This window comes from Vipera ursinii (assembly GCF_947247035.1).
Source record: "Vipera ursinii genome assembly, chromosome: 1".
Taxonomy (NCBI): domain Eukaryota; kingdom Metazoa; phylum Chordata; class Lepidosauria; order Squamata; family Viperidae; genus Vipera; species Vipera ursinii.
In genome coordinates, this window is record NC_139512.1 from 267,884,459 (window position 1) to 267,907,274 (window position 22,816).

At 38.9% G+C, this 22,816-nt stretch overlaps 1 protein-coding gene across 1 annotated transcript in view; it reads left to right on the plus strand.

The window, feature by feature from the left end:
• Positions 1-3,151: 3,151 nt before the first annotated feature.
• Positions 3,152-22,816, plus strand: part of ECT2L (epithelial cell transforming 2 like) — a gene marked incomplete at its 5' end in the record, with an annotated part of 44,450 nt that continues 24,785 nt past the window's right edge. The window contains 10 exons of the mRNA XM_083350190.1: positions 3,152-3,217; positions 4,942-5,054; positions 6,038-6,200; positions 7,503-7,752; positions 8,722-8,855; positions 10,247-10,335; positions 14,811-14,904; positions 18,182-18,350; positions 20,342-20,470; positions 22,527-22,619. Of these exons, the coding sequence (XP_083206316.1) occupies positions 3,152-3,217; positions 4,942-5,054; positions 6,038-6,200; positions 7,503-7,752; positions 8,722-8,855; positions 10,247-10,335; positions 14,811-14,904; positions 18,182-18,350; positions 20,342-20,470; positions 22,527-22,619 (1,300 nt within the window). The remainder of the gene's footprint in view (positions 3,218-4,941; positions 5,055-6,037; positions 6,201-7,502; positions 7,753-8,721; positions 8,856-10,246; positions 10,336-14,810; positions 14,905-18,181; positions 18,351-20,341; positions 20,471-22,526; positions 22,620-22,816) is intronic.

A 22,816-nucleotide genomic window follows, 5' to 3' on the forward strand; every position in this document is an offset into this window, starting at 1 on the left:
ACTCTTCAGATTGCTTTCTCCCTACCTTTTATATCTCTATAAAACCTTTCTGTTAATCCTGAAAGTCAGGAGATTTTCTTGAAAGAGATATATAGGATTGCATTGGTGATATATAGTATGCTATATATTTAAATGATTTCAACTGCTAAGTAGAGTTGATAAACTATACACACACACAAAGCAAAAATCCTGGATAGAACACAGCTTCCCCACTTAAAGCACACATGTGCAATTCCCTCTTAGCATAGGTGACCCAAAAGAACAGGATGGAATTGGAACAAAAAAAAGGGATAGATGCACTGCGAAGGAGAAAGAGAAGCTGAAAACAAAACTGAAATAAGAGGGGAAGAGGGGAGTAACTGGATAGGAAAGGGGAAAAGTCGGAGTAGCCTTGCTTAGAAGTTACAAAGAACATTAAACTCTCTAGAAGAACAGCCCTTCCTAAGCACTACTCCCTGCTTTTCCATACCTATTTCTGCAGACACTGCTTTTGTTGCCTGTGTACCACAGCTTCTATTACTACAGAATACAAGAACTCATACTGTATGTTCATGGTTTATTTGGAGAAGTCTCATTTCTACTTAGCAGGTTTCCACTAATTCAAGGGGCTTTTTTCAATCCAAGCTGATATTGTTTGAAAAGGAAAAAGCGGAAGGAATTTGCAGACGTTTGCTTCTTGGTTTTTTTTTAGCAAGGAAGAAGAGCATAGTAAGTTAAAGTTGCTGTTACATTTGGCTCCCTCCCTATTTTTATAAGTCCTTCAAAACTTGATTGTGCCAAAAGGCTTGGGGATATTAAGGGAAAGGGGAGTTGCCGAGCTAAGTTTCATTGTTGTTAATATTTGTTGCTCCTTGGCTTGTAACCATAACATTAATTTTAATATTATTGCTTTCATAGTACTATTTTATAATACTTTTTAATTATTTGCTTCCATAGTACTATTTTATAGGGTTTTTTTTTACTGTATGCCACCTAGAGTGATATTTTGTGAGATGGATATCCACATAAATATGATGAATAAACAGCAGGGAAACCTATAAGACTACGTACATCAGCCTTTTATGTCACCCTTTTGCATCTTGTAAGAATTGCCAAGTTTTGTTCTTCTGTACCAACAACAATGTATTAAAGTTTGGAGTTGTTTTCTTTTTTACTGGACCTCCCTTTTTAGGAAGAGCTTTATCTCTCTTGTTCTTTCTCTTTTTTTTAAATCAAAGATGCACCAGAAGAAATACTGTCATATAAGTACACAGGTTGATAGACTTAGTGCTACAGTGCTCCCACAAATCCAAGGTCCTTGTAAAGAGATTCATAGTGGACAAAGAGTATTTTCCTCTGGTCCTGAGTCAGCAACGTTGGCTGAAAGCCCAAGGTATGTTGTATTGTGTACATTGGTTTCTATGGAGATGTGGAGAAGATCTTCAGCCAACAGTACTTCTGGCTTTTCTCAGAAGGGAAAGATCCACCACTTCTTAAGGTAAAGTAGTAGATCTACCTGTGATTACTTATTTGTTCAAAAGTGTGAAATTGATGGTAGGATATTGAAGGGTCCGGGGTGCGTAGTGTGTGTGTTGTGTTTCGGAAACTGCAGAGTTGGTATTTTTAGTCTAAGAGAAGAACAAAACACAATACTGAATCTTGAGACTGATGCACAAAAGCTTAATTTGTAATATAATTCTAGAGGTTAATAGAATTTATCTTAACTCAGATTTACATGTGTAATTGCATTCAAATGCAACCACAAAATCTACAACAGAGCTTTTGAAAAATAAAAGTGTATGTTTTAATAAACCCCCCGAATAGCTCATTATTTTATTTCCTTCCTTCTACACACAGACAGTAGTCACTGATTTGTTTCCTGCATTTAACCCCATGTTTTAAACAGTGGTTAATGAAAAGAGCCCCAACACTCATGTACACAGTTTACATTAAAAAAATTAAAATATCACTATATTTTCTCATGTTGCCAAATCATAATAATGTAAGTTAATTGATGCTGGTGTCCTGCTCAACATGGATTGATGGGGATCCAAGTAATATCTGAAAATGAAGGATGTAGAGAAGGATAATTATACAATATAAATATGTATAAATATGCTCATTCTGATAAAGTTATTAGCTTCTAGAGATTGCCCATGAAGTAACATTCCCAATTCAGTATGCATACTTCAACCCCTTCTGCACATTATAGCCCTCCCACAGCTTGCACAAACAATGCCCTTTTTGATAGGGGGACAATGGGTGTTGTAGGTCCACCATCTCAGATTACAGATTACAATATTTATTTTATTTTTATCCGGCCTTTACTACTTTTACAAATAACTCAAGGCAGTGAACATATTGAATACACCTTTGCCTTCCTGTTTTCCCCACAACAACCCTGTGAGACTGACAGAGAGTGACGGCCCAGAGTCACCCAGCTGGACTATACAAATCAATCCAAGTTTTATACCTATCAGTGTGTGTTTGTGTGTGTGCTTTAAAGGCAGTTTTGACTGCTGGTGACTGCCTGGACTAGTTCCTGTGTTTTTCCTTGCAAGATGTTTGGAAGTGGTTTACTATTGCTTCATCCTAGGGCTGAGAGAGTGACTGGCCCAGAGTTACAGAACAGGTATTGTATCTAAGGCAGGATTGGTACTCCTAATTTCCTGGGTTTTTTATCCTGGTGCCTATGACAATAAACTGCCTCTATTTTATAGTGTGGCCCTACTTTAATCAAATACTAGCCCATCATTTGTTTCTGCCCCTATTAATAATACATAACATTAATACCATACATATGAAATGTGATGTGTTTCTTATTTTATAATCATAAATATTACAAAAAATGATAGAGGGGACCTAGAATAATATGAAGAAACTGAAGACACAGTCCAAATGTTTAGCTTGTTTTTAGGGGTTTTGAAATTAGGATGTAGATTTTAACTGAATTTAGAACTCAGCATTTACTCTTGAGCATGAAAATTACACCGTTATTCCATTTCTAGCTACTAATAGGAATCTAGTTGATGTGTACAGCAGAATTAACAGCAGAGAAGACTGACTATTACCTGAATAATTATAGTTCATACAATATATATACCTCATGGTGACGTTTGAAAAGTTTAGGATACCCTACAAGAGACAGTCAGAGTCCGCATCTGAGTCAGCAATGGAAACCCTACGTACACGATTCAGTTCTTGGACACCAATTGAAAACAAATCACTTAAAAATCAGGTGAGTTAATTTTAACACTTAACATTTAAACTGCTAAACAATTTACTTTATAATTTAATATTCCCAAAACTTTCATAGCTCACTTGTCCATCAACAGCAGGCTGGTTGTATAATTTGTTTAAATGTTTCCAGAAAAAAATGCTCTATTATGCCAGTTTGTTGTAGCAAGCATATGTATTCCATGAAATTGTGGCATCTAGTTCCTCCTATAACTGAAGAGTATCATAATAAGCCTTTATAAAAACTGATTTGAGTTCTGCTTCTTGCTTTCTGGTTTCGACCAAGAGAACAAGTTTGTTATTTTAGCACTTGCTCATCTAGAGGCTGCCTGAAGCAAAAACCTACTGCTGGAACGCAAAGATTGTTTTGATGCACATTTGACCTGTGAAAATACAGCTTCCTAATACAGCTCTTGTTTCTTTCTTTCTTTCTTTCTTTCTTCTTTTCTGGCTGCTAAAAATCTGTTAAATCAGTCTCATGTCCAAAAGGTTTTCTTACCACAATCACAATGATGTAGCATTGTTTTTTAAAAAAATAATTTTTATTGCTTTTAAAATAATAACAAAAAAGAAAAAAGGAATAAAACTTAAAAATACATTATAAAAATACATAAGGAATACTTAAAAATAAGTGAAAAGTATGTGGGGGCATAAACATATGCGCATTATATATAGAGAATTGCAACTGTTTAGTGTATTATTTATATACTATACAAGAAAAGAAACCATATAAACATTAGAATGATCCATTTTTTACACTGTATTATCTATAAGGACATCCATACAGACTTATTTTGTCTTTAGTACCTATAGCCGGAACATTAGTCCATTTCTCTGATGGTCTCCAAATTATAATGTTCTTCAGGATGTTTAGGTTTTTTCCCCCAATGATTTTCCTTCCTGCTTTTATTTATTTATTTTTATTTACAACGTAAGCCACACTGAGTTGTATAGAATCAGGCAGGTTCAAAATTTAAATCAATCGATTGATCAAGAGCATTAACATCAATTTTAGCAATTTTATTAATTTTCTGCTTTGTATATTTTGGATTTTTGATATAATAAAGAACTACTGTTACCAGGCTTTCCCCCCCCCAAAATAAACCAAAATGACGCAACAAAGCTAAACGCTGTCTCTTAGCATTACACTTATTAGTAGTATATTTATTAATGATAATTTTCAATAATATATTAGGATCCTAGTTAGGCCTAAAAAGTATGGAGCTCAGCTGAAAGAGGGTCTGCTTACTGCCTATATATGATAAAAAAAACAGCAGAGTAGAAAGAAAATGAGTGTTCTGTGATTGACATCCATTTTGTGAGGGTGGACATGATTTATTTTGGAAATTCCAGTGGGGTCCCCAGACCGTAAAGATTTCCTGCCCCTAGTTTAAGCTTTTTTTAAGGAAATAATTCGGCTAACCAAAACTTCATTTGAAATAAATGATTTTGTTCAAAAGCTTGAACAAAGCATATGTGAGGATCTGTGACCCTCCAGATGTAGTAGCTAAAGTCATTAGCACTGGCCAACACAGCCGATGTTGAGGGCTGTTGAAAACTGAAGTTAACCAATGTCTAAGGTTCTTACCCAAGTTGCATCTTTTAATAAGGTTATAAAATGACCCTGCAATGGAAAAACTAGCAGTACTGTACATGGAATGGTCTAATCTTGTATGTTATCAAACTGTCTTTTTTATTTTTAAAAAAGCTTGTGGCTTTGTTTAGCTTTATCAGGAAAGAATCAGACTTATAAGCCACTGGTTTGACATGTGGACAGACAAACAACGCAAGCAGTTTCTCCTCTTGATATTCAACAAGTGCAGCAAATCACAGCTGAAGTAAGTGAGCCACTTGTTTTAATACTATGCTTTGTGAAAATAAAAAGTAGATTATGCAAGGGCACCTCCTATAATATGAATTATTTACTGCACATTGTTTGCCATTTCTGGAGTCCAATCCTAATCAGCTGGAGCTCATTGAGATCTCCATACAGAAATCTAGAAGTACTTTTTTTGTAAAATGTGGGTGCACAAATTGAGTGGGCCCAAAGGCATATTCAACCTTTGGGATCTAGACTTCAAAAAAGTAACTGGTGCTAAAGCGGAAACTAAATATACTGTAAAATTATTTCAAATTAATTTAACGTTGTGAATATAGTTATTTACTAGGCATGTAATAATTCTCCCTGTTCAGTTAACAGTTGTGATTTAGTTGTGGGTCTTTGGGGTAGTGGTGGTTTTAGCAACTTTGTTCATGGTTGTTATAAAATATGTACATGGAAGCCAGTGACACGAGCACCTTAATATTACTTCTGTATTGATGACAAGATATAGGCTTATTTTATAAAATATGAAGCAAAAGAGTTAAGGGAGATGTAAAATACATTTTGTCCCATATTTTCCAAAAAATTGGGGGAAGGTGGGCCAAAATGGGAAAAGTACATCAGATAGAGATCTGCCTCTGGGGCCTAAAATCTTGGCCTCCAGATATCTAGTGTTAAGCCTGGCCTTTTCTAAAGTTGAACCTGTCCACAAGCTTCCTTAGATTATAATCATGCCAATTCGCAGACACTGACAAAAATAGTAGCGTTTCCCTGCCTTAGAAGGTGCTGCCACATGAAAATGAAAGTTAACATGAAAAACTGAATAGATGAGGCAAAGGGAGGGGGGTGAAGAATCTCAAAATCATGGCTTACCCATTAAATGTTCATAGTTCACATTTGTACAATCTTCTTCTCCTAGCAATAAATGTAAACATTTCCCTAGATCCAATAATTTACTTTGGTTTTGTTGTTGTTGTGTTTTACTTCCTTGTTGCATAGGTGTGCTGAAAAATGGCTTGTAGAAAATATCCCACTCAGCCATGTAGATTTCACCACTCTGCTGCCACGTTTCATATCTTTATATATATTCACCTTTCTCAGTCCGAGGGATCTTTGTGCTGCAGCCCAAATCAATTGGCACTGGAAATTTTTAACTGAACAGGTAGTATCAGCGTATGCCTTGTTCTCAGATAAGCCAATGCTATATGCTAGAGTTGTAGAACCATGGTCCATTAAATCAGGGGTGTCAAACTACCAGCCGACGGGCCGGTTGCATCATATGGAGGCCGCGCCTACCCCAGCTCCGGCAATGCAAAAAAAGTTGCAATACATCGTGACATGTCATGTAACGTGGCGAGTTTGACACCCATGATCTAAGTGAATTTCAACTCTCAGCTATGTGACCCAGGGTGAGATACTGGGAATTGCAGTTTAGCAACATTCAAAGACTGTAGCTCCTCATCTCTCCTTCACCCTTTGAATGAGCCCCACCAAGTTCAAAACTGAGACTGAGGGTTACACGTTGTAGTCATCCCAATTAAACACCAAGTTAAATGTTCTTATGCTCATTGATTTGAAATGGCATGAACATTTGTAACATTCTCTAGTGAAGTTTCCCATTTGTGTTACTTGTCTCTTAATTATAGCCATTTATTTTCTAATCTTGAATCGTTAGATGAAGAAGGTATCTTTCTTATTCCCTATGGAAGGAAAATGGTCCTGTTTTCAACGATTAAAATTCATTGGCCTTATTCAGATTTAAAGTGGGATACCATCAATTGTAGGAGAAAGAGTGTCAGGAGAAGGAGGAGAAGGAGTGGTAGAATCTGGGGGCAGAGTCAAAAAAAGGAATCAGCCTAGAGTGTATGTAGCCACAAATGGGCTAAGACCAACCCTTCTTGAATTTAGGTGATCCTTTATCTACTGCTAAAATAGTGCTAACCTTTAACTGAGTAGATTGCTGTGCATAGGCATGAATAGTAATAAATCAGTTTACTTAAAACTTCATGTCTGTGCGCTTGATACCAATACAAAAATTGGCAATAATTAATTTTGCATTCAGATGGCATCTGTCAGATCCATTCACCAATTAGCAGAATTTAAATATAACCTTCCTTCTATATTTATTTATTTTTGTACTATTTATCAATCTTACTTATTGTTTTCTAAATCTCTTCTATTTCCATGCATTGTCATGATCTTTATAATTAAACCAAATGATGAGGCTCCTGAGTTAAAATCCAAAAAAATTATCTTTAAATTGCTTTTAAATAAAACAGATTGCATGTACCTTCCAAATCAAGGAAAAGGGAGAAGTTGGTATTTGTGTACCTCATTCCCATAGATCTGCTTCTGTTACATATCTGATGTTACTCATCAACAAGTCATGCTTTACTTGATTTGATAAGCTTTGATAATAACCTCTCTTTGAAAATAAAGCATGTTTTCACTTCCTTCACTAAAGGACTGTCTGTGGATGCCAAAATGCCTCAAGTTAGGATGGTTTCTTCCCTATGTTCCTGAAAAGAATGAATATGGCGCTTGGAAGCGGTATTATATTGCCTGTGCAACCAACCTGGATTATCTAACTTCTAGGAGAACTGCATACCACAGGACTACCAGTGATCTCAAAACAAAAATTGAAGAGCAAGAAGAAAGAGGGCAAGCAAACTATCTTCGGAAATTTATTCGAGGGAGACTGGCAGTACACAAAAGTAAGTTTTGGTTCAGTTATTAGTAGGGTGGATCCCATATTTTGACTTTAGCAGCTGGCAGTCATTAAGTGCTCAGGAATATGTGAGATGCATAGGAGTGCCTAGCAAGCCCCAAGGACTAAAATCTGAAATAAATAGCTTTTTAAATAATTACATTAGACAGAAAAATGGAAAAGGTTTAGCTGAGTCTGACCTCTTTTCACAAATGTAGCAAAGTGTTAGAATACTATGGCATTGTCTTCTCTTTGAAGTATGTGGATGCCTTCCTCAATTAATATAATTATTTTCTGTGGGGCTTGAATGTAAAATACTCTAATGAATGATTCCTATATGTAGTATCAAATGATTGCAGAAGTGGAATGCAGTTTATAGAATGTGTCATTCCTTTCCCTCTGTCCCTTGTTGCTCCTGTGAATTTGATTCTTCGTCTGTGAGTTTTCTTTGGATGCCAGTAGTTCACCCTTTAGCTTTATTTATTTTTCACATTTCTGAACTGTCCACCTCCCTCAAAGAGTGTAGCTGCACCCTTTACACCTAGTAATCTCTTTTTTTTTAACCAACCTGGGCACAATTTTGTTGGCCAAATCCTTTATTTGCACCCCCATGGCATGTTCCCATTACTGGCATTGTGACAAAAGAAAATAGGGAGACAAAATTGAACAACTCATGTCAATCTTCTGTTATGACAAATATGATGAAAGGTTTGCCCTTTTTAGTAGAGCAATTTGCATTTTTTTGTGCGCCACATGTCTATAAAGATCAAAATGTGAGTCTAGTTGTTGGCCCATGGATTTGTACATAAATTCTCTTCTGTTTAGGAATTTTGCACAGCTTATTAAAATCTAGAACCGGCTGTAAATGAAAATAGATTTTTAAATTAATACTATAACCTGACAATGAAAAAGGGAGCATAAATAATCACCTTTTGAAAGTAACATATAATATAGTTGAATGGGATTTATTTTTCAGAAGAGTTATTCAAAGCTCGTCCACCTTGGATAAGTGGAACCCGGAGCTCAGGATTTTACAAGTCTGGATTTCAACCACATTCGTCCCAATCTATCTATGACCAGGCTAAATTATCAGCTGAATTATTAATGAAGGTATTATTTCCCCTCCCCCTCAAACATTTACATTTTATGTCTGTTTTCCATTTTAGACTTGTTGCAGATCTAGTTGGTTAAACAGCAGCAAATTGATTCTTCAGAAGCCACTCAAGTGGCTCCAATAATTCAATCTGAATCTTTGTAGCAGAGGTCTAAAATGTTTAGCCAACAATAGAGAAATTAAATGTCAATGGTCTGTGGATCTGTATTAATCAAAAATATTACCCTTTTCTTTTGTTCTCAGCTAATTAACTTGCTCCTCACCCGCACATCCCCAGAGTTCAATTCATTAAAAAGAAAATGCAGGAAGATCCATTGCAATTTAATTGTAAAAGGGAATGTCAATGTGCTAATGACAGTATATTATCTTTCCTCCTCGCGGCTGTATCCTTGTAACAGCCTTTGGGATTCAGAGTTGTGAATGCCTTCAAATCACAAAACATTGCTTGACTGCGAAGGCCTAGGCCAGTGGTGGCGAATCTATGGCACATGTGCCAGAGGCGGCACTCAGAGCCCTCTCTGTGGGCACGTACACCGCCACCACTAGCAGCTCACGCAGGTCCCTTAAGGCGCCTCTGCTGCCGCCTGGAGCAGCAGCCCTGCCCAGCACAAAGCAGGCAAAATGGCCAGCTAGCAAGCTCAAGTAGGGGTGTTAGAGCATCGAGGTGGCCACGCCTACCTGGCCACACCCACCCAGTCTGGTGTGACCACCCTGGCCACACACCCCGCCCTCCCTAAGGGAACCACAATGCTGATGCAGCCCTGGCTCTTTGCAATAAATAAGTGGGCATTGGGTTGTGGTTTGGGCACTCGGTCTCTAAAAGTTTCGCCGTCACTGGCCTAGGCCAAGGGACAAACTACACAGTGACTTCTTTTCTTGTTCAACAAATAGATTCCAATTGCTCATAGATTTATTCCATTTCTTTTTGTCATGCTGAGAAAAGGAAAGGGAAACAATATATAGAGGAGAAACCTTTCTTGAAAACCTGAGTTGGGAGGCTTGACCTTGGCAGATTTCTTTTGTTCCTACTCTGCCTCTATGATGGTGTCATCTTTACTCTTCATCCTTCAGCAGGTAATCTATATCTCCTGCAGGAATTTAGCACCCAGATGACTTGCCTCTTCTACAGCAGTGTTTCCCAACCTTAGCCATTTTCAGGGTATGGGCTTCAACTGCCAGAACTCTTATCGATGGCCCTGCAGGCTGTTGGAATTATGGAAACTAAAGTCCACACGCTCGAAAAAGGCCAAGGTTGGGAAGCACTATTCTAGAGTATACACCTATCATCCTTGGTGTTGTGGTTCCTCTTCAATATGCCATGTAATCCCACTCTCTAAATGCTTTTATTGAAAAAGTACTTTCCACAAATAATTTGTTTTTCAAACAGATTTCTCAACAGAATAAATCTGCCTCAAGCTTCAGACTAGAAGCCAAGAAGCCATACATTTTGTCTTCTGGGAAATCTCTAGCAGAAAGGTAAATGCCATTTCAAATTAAGGTCTCTTCTGCATATGGGAAGAAGAGAAGATGGTCAACAAAAGTTTCTATAAGGGTTCAGAACTATTGTTATTATTATTATTTATTAAATTTATATGCCGCCCTTCTCCCTAAGGACTCAGGGCAGCTCACAACAATAAAAAATTAAAAAACATAGAATACAAAGGTTAAAAAAGAATTAAACAATAAATAAAAAAATAAAGGACAATTTAAGCCGATAAAAACCAAATTTAAAAAACCATGATCATTCCAGGCCCGCTTTTTGGAACAACCATGTCTTCAGGTCACGGCGGAAGGATCAAAGGTCAGGGGCTGTCCGCAGCTCCGGAGGCAGTTCATTCCAGAGGGTTGGCGCGCCCACAGAGAAGGCTCTCCCCCTGGGGGGTCACCAACCAGCATTGCCTGGCCGACGGCACCCTGAGGAGGCCGACTCTGTGGGAGCGAACCGGGCGATGGTAGGTTGACATTGGCAGCAGGTGGTCTCGCAAGTACCCCGGGCCTAAGCCATGTAGGGCTTTAAAGGTAATTACCAGCACCTTGAATCGCACCCGGAGGGCGACCGGAAGCCAATGCAACTCACGCAGGAGTGGTGTAACATGGGAGTATTGAGATACTCTCATAAGCACCCGCGCGGCCGCATTTTGCACCAGTTGATGCCTCCGGGTGCACCTCAAGGGCAGCCCCATGTAGAGAGCATTGCAGTAATCCAGGCGAGAAGTGACAAGGGCATGGGTGACCGTGCATAGGGCATCTCAGTCCCAAAAGGGGTGCAACTGGCGCACCAGGCGAACCTGTGCAAAGGCCCCCCTGGTCACAGCAGTTAGATGATCCTCCAAATTAAGCCGTGAATCCAGGAGGACACCCAAGTTGCGGGCCCTTTCTGAGGAGGGCAATAGCTCCCCCCATCAAAAGAGGTGGAACATGTTGGACAATACGAGATGCCAGTATCCACAGCCACTCAGTCTTGGAGGGGTTCAGCCTGAGCCTGTTCCTTCCCATCCAGACCCGCACCGCCTCCAGGCACTGGGACATCACGTCAAGGGCATCACTAGAGGTAGAAGGGAACCGTGTCTTATCCTGTTCATCGTCTGAATTAAGAAAAAAATCCCCCTGTCTTGGGGAAGAAGTGGTGTTTCCTTGCAACATGGGAGTTTGACAATAGACCTATATATAGGCTGTAGCGGTGTTTCTCCAGCATCTGCTTGCCTGCTGTATTTTTTAAAAGCTGTAAACTTTGAAGTTATCTGTCTATAGCTCTGCCCTCCCTAAGAGACAGGAGGAAAAACATGTTTCCTCTCTTTGTCCTCTCCCCTTCCCTCTGTTCCTTGTCTTTCCGTCCACTAGTGGCATTCAATTTCTGTGTTGCAAATTGTATACAGCATACAATGTCCAGTCTGAGAGAGAAAATTGCTTGCTTATTAATTGCCTTGTGATGGGGACATCGTAGGACCATTAGCTGTGCCACAGCTAATCTGTTCTGCCAAAAATAGCCAAGAAATGCCTCTGGAGATATCTTTTGTCCATGGGTGCTACAGAGATTTATATGCAGCATGGCTGGTGGTGGAATTCTGTGAGTTGCAGTCCACACATCTTAAAAGTTGCCAAGGTTGAGAAAATGAGTATACAGTTCAGTTTAAAACATTTGCCTTAGAATTTCTGTTTCCAGTGGTGTAGCTTGGTGACCAAGGGAACCTTTGCTGTTGCAGGAAATAGAGTGGTATTCCTTTCTGAGCACTCTTTTTGAGATTCAGCAAAGGAAGGATTGATAACAATGCTTTGCATACTATCTAGTCTGTTTCTGCCTGCCAGTGGAACAGAAAGACTTGTTGCATTTTCCTCAGATCTGTTCTGGGAGTTTGGGGAAGCTTCCTGAACAGATATGTTGCTTTCACACACACCAGAGGAAATCCTGTTGCAGGAGAGGAAATCTGCTGGTGTAATATTAGAGGGAGACTTCAGTCTGGATGTAGCCCCAGGATGACCTTTGGAAGCTGAGTGCACAACTTTTATCTCTGCTAATTAAAAAAAAGGCAGCCTCTGAAATATTAGGGGAGTGGCTTTGGAATCCAAGTTGACAGATTTGCTGCTAAACAGGTAGAACTTTCCACCTAAAGAAATTCAGGGAGGAGCCAGAAAATCATGAGACCATTCAGCAAGCATGATGACTTGTTTGTGCTGTTGTTTTTAGCAATGGCCATTTGAAAAAGTTAAGTGTGAAATAAGATTGATCAAAGTTTGTTATTTATTTGTTTGCTTGTTTAATTTATTCATTTATTCATTTAATTTCTGTTTCCACTCATCTCAAACAAATGAAGTTTGGACGTTCCATATAATAATAATAATAAAGTTGGAAGGGACCGTGGAGGTCATCTAGTCCAACCCCCTGCTCAGGCAGGAAAGCCTATATCATTTCAGACAAATGGCTGTCCAGTCTCTTCTTAAAGACTTCCAGTGTTGGAGCATTCACACCTTCTGGAGGCAGGTTGTTCCACTGGTTAATTGTTCTAAGAGTCAGGAAGTTTCTCCTTAGTTCCAGGTTGCTTCTCTCCTTGATTAGTTTCCATATCTGTGTTTTGCTTTTTAAGTAGAAATCACAGGGAGATCCTTATCTAGTTGCAACTTCAGGACAAGAGAAGATGTGTTGCCTGTCCAACCTTGTGTTTACAAGCCTAGGTCTCCTCTGTTGTGCAGAGAACTGCTACTATTGTTGCTGTTGTTGCTGCTGCAGCTGCATGCAGAACCTAAAAACCTGCCCCAGAATGAATTCATGAATTCATCTAATCCAGTATTATCCAGTATTATCCATTCAGACTGGCAAAAGGATCTCTAGAGTGCTGGGCAGATATTTTTCTATCTCCACCTGGCTGTACCATGGATTGATGTCAATAATAATAATAATAATAATAATAATAATAATAATAATAATAATAATAATAATAATAATATTGGAAGGGACCTTGGAGGTCATCTGGTTCAACCCCCTGTTCAGGCAGGAAACCCTATACCATTTCAGAAAAATGGCTCCCCAGTCTCTTCTTAAAAACTTATTTATTTATTTAATTAATTGATTTTATATACCGCCCTATTTCCGAAGGACTCAGGGCGGTTTACAGGGCAAGTTAAAACAATACAAATAAGTACACTTTAAAATAGAATTAAATAAGACTAGCCCACAATTAAATAAAATTAACATTAAAATTAAAATTAAAATTATTAAAATTAATTAAAATTAAAATTAAAATAAAATTGAAACCCCCTCAGTCCAGGCCACAAGATCAACTTCCAGTGTTGGAGCATTCACAGCTTCTGGAGGCAGGTTGTTCCACTGATTAATTGTTCTGACTGTCAAGAAATTTGTCCTTAGTTCTAGGTTGCTAGCTTGACTCTTCTTTGTGGCAACCCCTGAGATATTGGAACACTGCTATCATGTCCCCCCCTTGTTCTTCTCTTCATTAAACTAAAGGTAAAGGTAAAGGTTCCCCCGCACATGCGTGCTAGTCGTTTCCGACTCTAGGGGCCGGTGCTCATCTCCGTTTCAAAGCCGAAGAGCCAGCGCTTCTCCGAGGACGTCTCCGTGGTCATGTGGCCGGCATGACTAGATGCCAAAGGCGCACGGAGCGCTGTTACCTTCCCACCGTAGTGGTCCCTATTTTTCTACTTGCATTTTTACGTGCTTTTGAACTGCTAGGTTGGCAGAAGCTGGGACGAGTAACAGGCGCTCACTCTGCTACGCGGCACTCGGGATTCGACCCGCCAAACTGCCGACCTTCTGATCGACAAGCTCAGCGTCCTAACCCACTGAGCCACCGCGTCCCTTCATTAAACTAGACATACCCAATTCCAGCAACCGTTCCTTATATGTTTTAGCCTCCAGTCCCCTAATCATCTTTGTTGGTCTTCTCTGTACTCTTTCTAGAGTCTCAACATCTTTTTTACATCGTGGTGACCAAAACTGGATGCAGTATTCCAAGTGTGGCCATACCAAAGCATTGTAAAATGGTATTAACACTTCACGTGATCTTGATTCTATCCCTCTGTTAATGCAGCCTAGCACTGTGTTGGCTTTTTTGGCAGCTGCAGCACACTGCTGGCTCATATTTAAGTGATTGTCCATTAGGACTCCGAGATCCCTCACACAGTTGCTACTATTGAGCAAGGTACCACATATACTATACCTGTGCATTTGGTTTTTCTTGCCTAAATATAGAACCTTACTTTTTTCACCATTGAATTTCATTTTGTTAGATAGTACCCAATGTTCAAGTCTGTCAAGATCCTTCTGTATCTTAAACCTATCTTCTGGAGATATTAAGTCCATAAATCCAGAGCTTGCACAGGTTTGCCACTGTTGACCGTGATCTTCATAATCATAAAACTTCAAATGTAATATTAACTTTTTATTTGTACAGAAGGAACATTACTTGTAGCAGTTCTTGTCTTACCTTGTCTCACAGATTTTGTCAGCCTATTTCCCAAGGATACCCCAATGGGAAGTATTTGCTCCATCCACACCTGGTCTTGATATCTTCCCACGTGCCTGCATATGAGGTAAAACTTCATGGAATCCATCTTTCCTGCTTTCCCCCATGGGACTGAATGAGATGTCTTCTGTTTTGTACACATAAGGAGGAAAGATGCATCAAATATATCCAACCAATCGAACAACAGAAAATTTGCTCGGTGAAATATGACAAAACACAAGGACTGAAACAAAATGAAAATATATTTCATAACTCATTTAATCTACATGAAACCGCTGGGTGAGATCATTCGTGGTTTTGGAGTTGGGTATCATCAATATGCTGATGATACCCAACTTTTCATTTCGACCCCAAACCACCCCAGTGATGCCCTCGCTGTGATGTCCCGTTGCCTGGAGGCGGTTCGGGTCTGGATGGGGAGGAACAGACTTCAACTCAACCCTGACAAGACTGAGTGGCTGTACATTCCGGCATCCCGGGACATTCAAAACGTTCCATCACTTTCTATGGGGGGTGAGTCTTTACCCCCCGTAGATAGGGCTCGCAACTTGGGAGTCCTCCTTGATGCACGGCTCACCTTAGAAGATCATGTAGTGGCCGTGACCAGGGGGGCTTTCGCACAGGTTCGCCTGGTGCGGCAGTTGCAGCCCTATCTAGACCGGGATGCCCTGTGTACGGTCACTCATGCGCTCGTGACCTCTCGTCTTGACTATTGCAATGCTCTCTACATGGGGCTTCCCTTGAAGACCACTCGGAGGCTCCAACTGGTACAGAATGCGGCCGCGAGAGTTGTCTTGGGAGTTTCCCGGTACTCCCATGTTACACCTTTGCTCCGCGAGCTGCATTGGTTACCAGTTGTCTTCCGGGTGAGGTTCAAGGTCTTAGTGATGGTTTTTAAGTCCTTACATGGCATGGGTCCGGAATACCTCGGGGACCACCTGCTGCCGGCGTCAACTCCCCTCCGCCCCGTGCGTTCCCACAGAGAGGGCCTCCTCAGGGTGCCTCCAGTCAGAGAATGTCGGCTGGTGGCCCCCAGGGGGAGGGCCTTCTCTGTGGGCGCTCCGGCTTTGTGGAACCAGCTGCCGGTTGAGCTCCGGATGGCACCGGATCTCCGCTCCTTCCGTCGCGGGTTAAAGACCCATTTATTTGAACAAGCTGGCCTGGCCTGATGGGGAATCACTTAGGGTTTTAATATTTATATATATTTTTATTGTTTTTATTGTGGGCAATAATTTAATTCTTTTTTAATTTTTGTATTTTTGTAGTTTTAAGATATGCCCTGTTCACCGCCCTGAGTCCTTCGGGAGAAGGGCGGTATAAAAATTTAATAAATAATAATAATAATAATAATAATGTATGAGCTAAAAATGGGGAGAGTGAAAAGCAGAAAGAAATCTAGTTAGTTCTCCGTAGTCTTTTCCATCAAATATTTGCCTTGTGCTGAAGAGTTTAAAGGCTAGTCTTAAGCTGAATAAGTATGTTAAAGTTGGTTTGCTGATTGACAGAGCCTTCTGACTCATTTTTGTGGTGGGCATTCTTCTAATGCATAAGTAAATAGTGAAGAAAGACCATCTAGTGCCGCTGGGGGGGGGCGAAAGCCCTAATAAGCAGGCATATACATAGAATGAAGGCTATTGCTAAACACATTTTATTTATTTATTTATTTTCATTCTATTTATATCCCGCCCTTCTCCGAAGACTCAGGGCGGCTTACAAGCTTAGCAGTAGCCTTCATTCTATGTATATGCCTGCTTATTAGGGCTTTCACACACACACCCCAAGCGGCATTATTACAAAGTCAGCTTATTGCCCCCAACAATCTGGGTCCTCATTTTACCTACCTCGGAAGGATGGAAGGCTGAGTCAACCTTGAGCCTGGTGGGACTCGAACCTGCACTAATTGCAGGCAGCTGGTGTTACTTAAGGAGGCATTAGCCCACTGCTCCACCAAGGCTGAGATTGGTTCCACTATTAAAGTACTCTTACTCTCAGGATATTTTCCTTTTCTATATTCTGCCTTCCTATAAATTAATTTATCCGTGATTCTGATCCATATACTCTGGTATAAAAGGTCTATTTTATTTATTGGTTGGTTGATTTTTATGGCAGTTCTAGGTCACACTATACCCAGCAGACTAGTTAAACAACCAGTACATTAAGACTGCTACAAAAATCATAAAATCATTTGATTTGTACTTTAGATTGTAAGCCGCCCTGAGTCTTTGGAGAAGGGCGGGATATAAATGGGATTAAAAAAAACACACAAAAAAACAATAAACTTTGAAAGATGCCATCTAAAACAGGTAGTATGTTGTTTAAACTGTGCATACACATGTAATGGCAGGGTTTGTTTCCACTCTTCCATATTTGTATGTGGTTTATTTTATTACAATATTGAATTTAAAAATAGTTTAGGAGAGTAAACCACAGTTTATAATAGTTTTTTGTTGGCTAATTGCAGTTGTGGCTTAGCATGAACAGGGATACGTGGTTTACTCTGTGTATGTGGGAGAGGGGTATTCTTTGAATTCTTTTAGTACTTACCTAAGCATCAGAAGTGCAAGTAGCTTTGAAAAGGAGACATAACAAAGTATAGTTATTAGACTATTTCCAAGACAATAGTCTTACTTTTTTTCCTAGTTTGGCGATTAGAAAATTGTTAACATGACTTAGTGGTGGGAGAGTCTTCATCTCTTTGTGAAGTAAAAGTTGGACATGGTGGCAGGACCTCTTAGCAATAACTTAGTTTATAAATATCTCTCCACTGAGCTACATGTGACATTGTAAGCAAGTGAAAACAGTCTTATTCCATCAAGTCCTTAGCCCTAACTGAATAGGGATACCATGATGAGTAGTTTTATGATTTTTGTAGCAGTCTTAATGTACTGGTTGTTTAACTAATCTGCTGGGTATAGTGTGACCTAGAACTGCCATAAAAATCAACCAACCAATAAATAAAATAGACCTTTTATACCAGAGTATATGGATCAGAATCACGGATAAATTAATTTATAGGAAGGCAGAATATACAAAAGGAAAATATCCTGAGAGTAAGAGTACTTTAATAGTGGAACCAATCTCAGCAGATTGGACTTGATGATTCCAACTTTGTTTTCAATCCTGTTTTTCTATGAGTAATTCATTTTGTGGATATAATTTTAACATTTTCCTTTTCTAGTCATAAAAGTGAATCCTATCTACTAACAAGAACTTCCAATATATAACAATGCAAGAACGTCTTTGAACTGGTAGAATTCATTCACTTCATTCACTGTGCTAAACACATTTTCTTTTAATTTGAAAACGATGTTCTTACTTGTTGTTTTCTTTCAATTTTATTTCAGATGGTTGTGGACAGTGTTAAGCATGGTGTGGTTCTGGTAGTGTATGAGCATACGGGGACCACACTGGAAAGCCTCATTCATTCAGTAGAAAAGGCCTTGGATGGCCAAATAGCAAAGAGTATTGGGATAATTAGTGATGGAGATTCCAGAGAGATTAACTTGCTTCAAGGTAAAGTTAAGATAAAATAATAAGAATCTTGAGTAGCTGACACAATCTTTCATGCTGAAATATTACACAGAAGAGTTGAAATACGTGGAAGTGAATTTCCTAGATTCTGAGTTATATTGCAAGTTATAATGGTTTACCTATTTTCTAGCTGATTATGGGAAACAACTTCTTCCAGAAAAAAGATAACTATATGAAATATTATTGTTAAAAGGTTTTTTTTAAATTACCAACAGCAACACCACCACCACCCCAGCAGAAACCAGCAAACATATCCATTTTTTTTCCACTTCCCAGTAACTTGATGTGCTTCCATTGCTCAATATAAGGCATATCTCCTTACTTAGGAAAAATACAAACAGTATTTCATATAGAAGTCGAATCTTTCGTCAGTCTTTTATTAGATTTATTAGATTTTAATTACTTTTTTAAAAAAACAAAACAAAACAGAGATCCTGATAAAATAAAAGAAGTAGTCAAGTATAGGTTTTAAAAACATTTCTGGTGGAAAGATACTGGAGCAAATAATGGAGAACTGATTAGGGAATGGAGGAATAGGAAACCAGATCAGATCTGAAACTGACCAAATTCCAAATTTTAGTAGGAAATTCCAGGATGATAAATTTCCCTTCTTACAACATTTTTTGTGGGGTTTTTTTTTTTTGATTAAGAGGTTATAAGATCTTCTGAGTGTGGAAATTTAATTATTTTTTACTTGACCTAATAATGTTTCTCTAAATTTCTCTTGCCTCCACTGAAATTTAAAGACCATAAAGTATAGCAAGATATATTTGATAATCACAACTTTCATAATTAGTTTTCAATCATCAGTCTTACATATTTCTGCGGCTTTTAGTGATAGAAGTGTGTAGTGGTATAAAAATGCATTATTTTTTTTTCACTTCCCAGTAACTTGATGTGCTTCCGTTGCTCAATATAAGGCATATCTCCTTACTTAGGAAAAATACAAACAGTATTTCATATAGAAGTCGAATCTTTCGTCAGTCTTTTATTTATTTATTTATTTATTTATTTATTTTATTTAATTTATATACCGCCCTTCTCTCAAGAGACTCAGGGCGGTTAACAGGGCAATACGTAAAAGACAGATACAAAAGTTAAAATTATTAAAACATGATTAAACAATGCCCATAGTACAAATTTAAAATTAAAGTCGTAATAACAAACCCACCCCGTCCCATCAGGCCAGGCCCGCTTCCTTAAAGAGATGAGTTTTAAGGTCGCGCCGGAAGGAGCGGAGGTCGGGCGCCATCCGGAGCTCTACCGGAAGATGGTTCCATAAGTCCGGTGCACCCACAGAGAACGCTCTCCCCCTGGGGGCCACCAGTCGGCATTCTTTGATTTATTAGATTTTAATTACTTTTTTTAAAAAACAAAACAGAGATCCTGATAAAATAAAAGAATATTTGGGAAAGTAGAACAGAAAAAAGTGTTAGACAAGAAGAAAGCACAAAGAAAAGGTTTTTTTTCCCCTGCCAGCCCAAGATTTAAAAACTTACAAAATTCTTATTTACTATGTTGAGTGTAACGAGAGATCCTTGCCCTGAGCTCTAGGATAAAGGTTTTGCTGGTTCCTGCCTCAGTTTGATTAGAATCTAAAAATATATACAAAAAGGAGCAGGAAGAGGGAAACAGGACAATTCTTACACATTTCCTATACAAGGAAAAGATTGTTGTGGCTCTAAAGTTAAGAGATAGGCTCCAACTCAATCATGCCAGAATGACTTTGTTTTTCAATCTTACTTCTTAAAAAAATAATAAATCATAGGAGTTGGTGCATCTCGAGAGTAAAGTTAGGAAAATCAGAGTCTGGCATGTTACTTACTATATACGTCTTCTAGGGGGAAAAAATTGAATAAGTCAATAGTTCCTGGTGAAGTATAATTAGGAGAATCTTTTTGCAGTTCAAGACAGTTGGAACCCTGAATATTGTCCATTCACCTTAAAAGCATCCTTTGCTTAATTTTATTTAGGTTACACAGTCAACACCCAAAATCTTCTTCAACCTGAGGTGAGAGAGTTTTGGAAGCACTTAAAAAGTTGCATTATGTCTCCAGAAGAAGGGGGAAGCATAGACCTCTTTGTTCCTCTGGCAGCTTCAGGTCAGTCCAACTTGCCACCCTGAAAAGTTGCCATCTTTCTCTTTGTTTACAGTAGATCTAATCAAACAGGAAACTCCTTTGATTTGTTTGGGCTTCAAAGGAGCTACCATATGTTATGCACTGGTTAATTGCTGGCCAGAAACTATGAATGGTTTTGCTTCTTCCCTCTTCCTTCCCAAACCCTTTTCCTTTGGGTTGTGCCTTTTAGATATTAACCAGAAAGTGGGCGTTATTGCCACTTACTCATGCTTTCCAGTCATTTCCACAGTACAAGCATAACCAGAGGCATACATAGATGAAAAAGTCAATATGTTGGCTGTAACCATGTGATTGAAGCCTCAAGACTTGTGTGTGTGTGTGTGTGAGTATGATTGTTTTGGGATCTCCAACTCCCCCCTCCCCCAATACCCCTGAGTATATCTTCATTTAATTTAGCTTCACCTAGCAAACATTTGGGTTATCCTCAGCTGTACAGAATTGGTCTTCAAGAGCCAAAGATCCTAAGAGTTGGTTCATGGACCAAAGACTAAAATATTGTTTGTGTGTCTTTTCACTTTGAAATTAAAAAAGAAAGAAGTCTTCTCTGATGGATAAAAACATCCAGCAATCCAATTTTCTCTTATGCCCTAGCTTTCTCCTCCACCTATTTATAGGGTGTCCTGTGAAGAGTCTTTATCACCCTGTGAAATAATAAAATATTATTCACAGGCCATTATAGAGATTTCCACCTCCACATAGTATTGTTATCACAGTATTGTACATATCACACAGAGTTATGTGGTACAGGCTCAATCAACAGAAACATTATCCCAAGTGGGTTTTTTTCTGTAATGGCCATAACACCTCATTGTGAATCTATTCCAGAAGGGGTAGCGATGTTGGGAGATCACAGTAACTAGGTCAAGGAAAGATCTCCTTCGCCTTATTCTTTCAAACAGGCAGTAAAATTAAATTGGGAAAAAGTAATACCACATTTCTTGTGGACTATTCATTGCTCAATACAGAGCATGTGTTTTCCCATCTTCAGCAGGAACAGGCAACTGCATTCATCCACTCTTAGGCTGATGTTTATTTTAGTGTTGCAATTGCTATATCCTACATTTTTTTCAAATAATGTTTATTAAAAGTTTGAATTAAACAATCAAAGATAATAAAGACTAAAAGAAAAAAAAGCAAGAATATAAATGTGTAAAGGGGAAAAAAACACCTTCTCCCTAAAGAAATGACTCCCCACCCTCTTCATAGCAAGTAGACAGTAAACAATTCCCTAATCTCTTTACCTTCTCTTAGCTAACAAATATAAAACTCTTCATCTCATAACCTACTTCTTAACAACAGCAAATCAAATAAGTAACTATGTCTCCAATCCAGTTACCAGCAAAAGAGCCAAGCAGAGGTCTACATTTTTCATCAACATATGTAAAATTCAACATTCCACATCTTGCCTTGTAGCTACAGGCAGCCCTCGACTTATGACCATAATTGACCCCCCCAGAATTTATGTTGCTAAGCAAGACAGTTGTTATGTGAATTGTGCCCTACTTTATGACCTTTTTTGCTACACTTAAATGAAGCATGTTAAGTGAATCATGCGGTCGTTAAGTGAATCTGGTGTTCCCCATTGACTTTGCTTGTCAGAAGCCAGCTGGGAAGGTTAAAAATGGCGATCACGTGACCCCGGGGTAGTGCAACTGTCATAAATACATGCCAGTTGCCAAGCATCTGAATGTTGATCACGTGACCATAGGGACGCTGCAACGATCATAAGCATGAAAACCAATCATAAGTCACTTTTTTCAGCACCATTGTAAGTGTGGATGGCCATGAAACAAACGGTTGTAAGTCAAGGACTGCTTGTATAACAAAATACCATTTGAAAGTCAAGAAACGGTCCCAATATCCTAATATAAACAAAATTTAAAAAACCCCAAATTTAACATGACAGAAGCAAACATTTTTCCTTCACAAAAGACCAGCTCTAATCCACAACATTCCAAAGAACATCTTATCCTCAAATGCATGCTACATTTTAGACGATTACTTTACTCATTTTCAGAGGCAGGAAAAGAGATGCTTTCACAGCTGACTCGTCTCACTGGAGCATTCTTCAGGACTCCTACCGGAATAGCTACCGGGTCTTATCAGCACAGTAGGTGGAGAAAATTCCTACATATTTGGGAAGATCTACATCAGATATTTGACTGGTGGCCATATTTTAAATCAGCTGCATCCCATCTTATTTTCCTCAAAGTTGCTGGGCCCAGGCAGAAGCCTCAGCAGAATCAATACTGTATATGGCTTACATTTTTAGGGGATGAGATTGCTAATAGATTAGAAGAGAGCAAT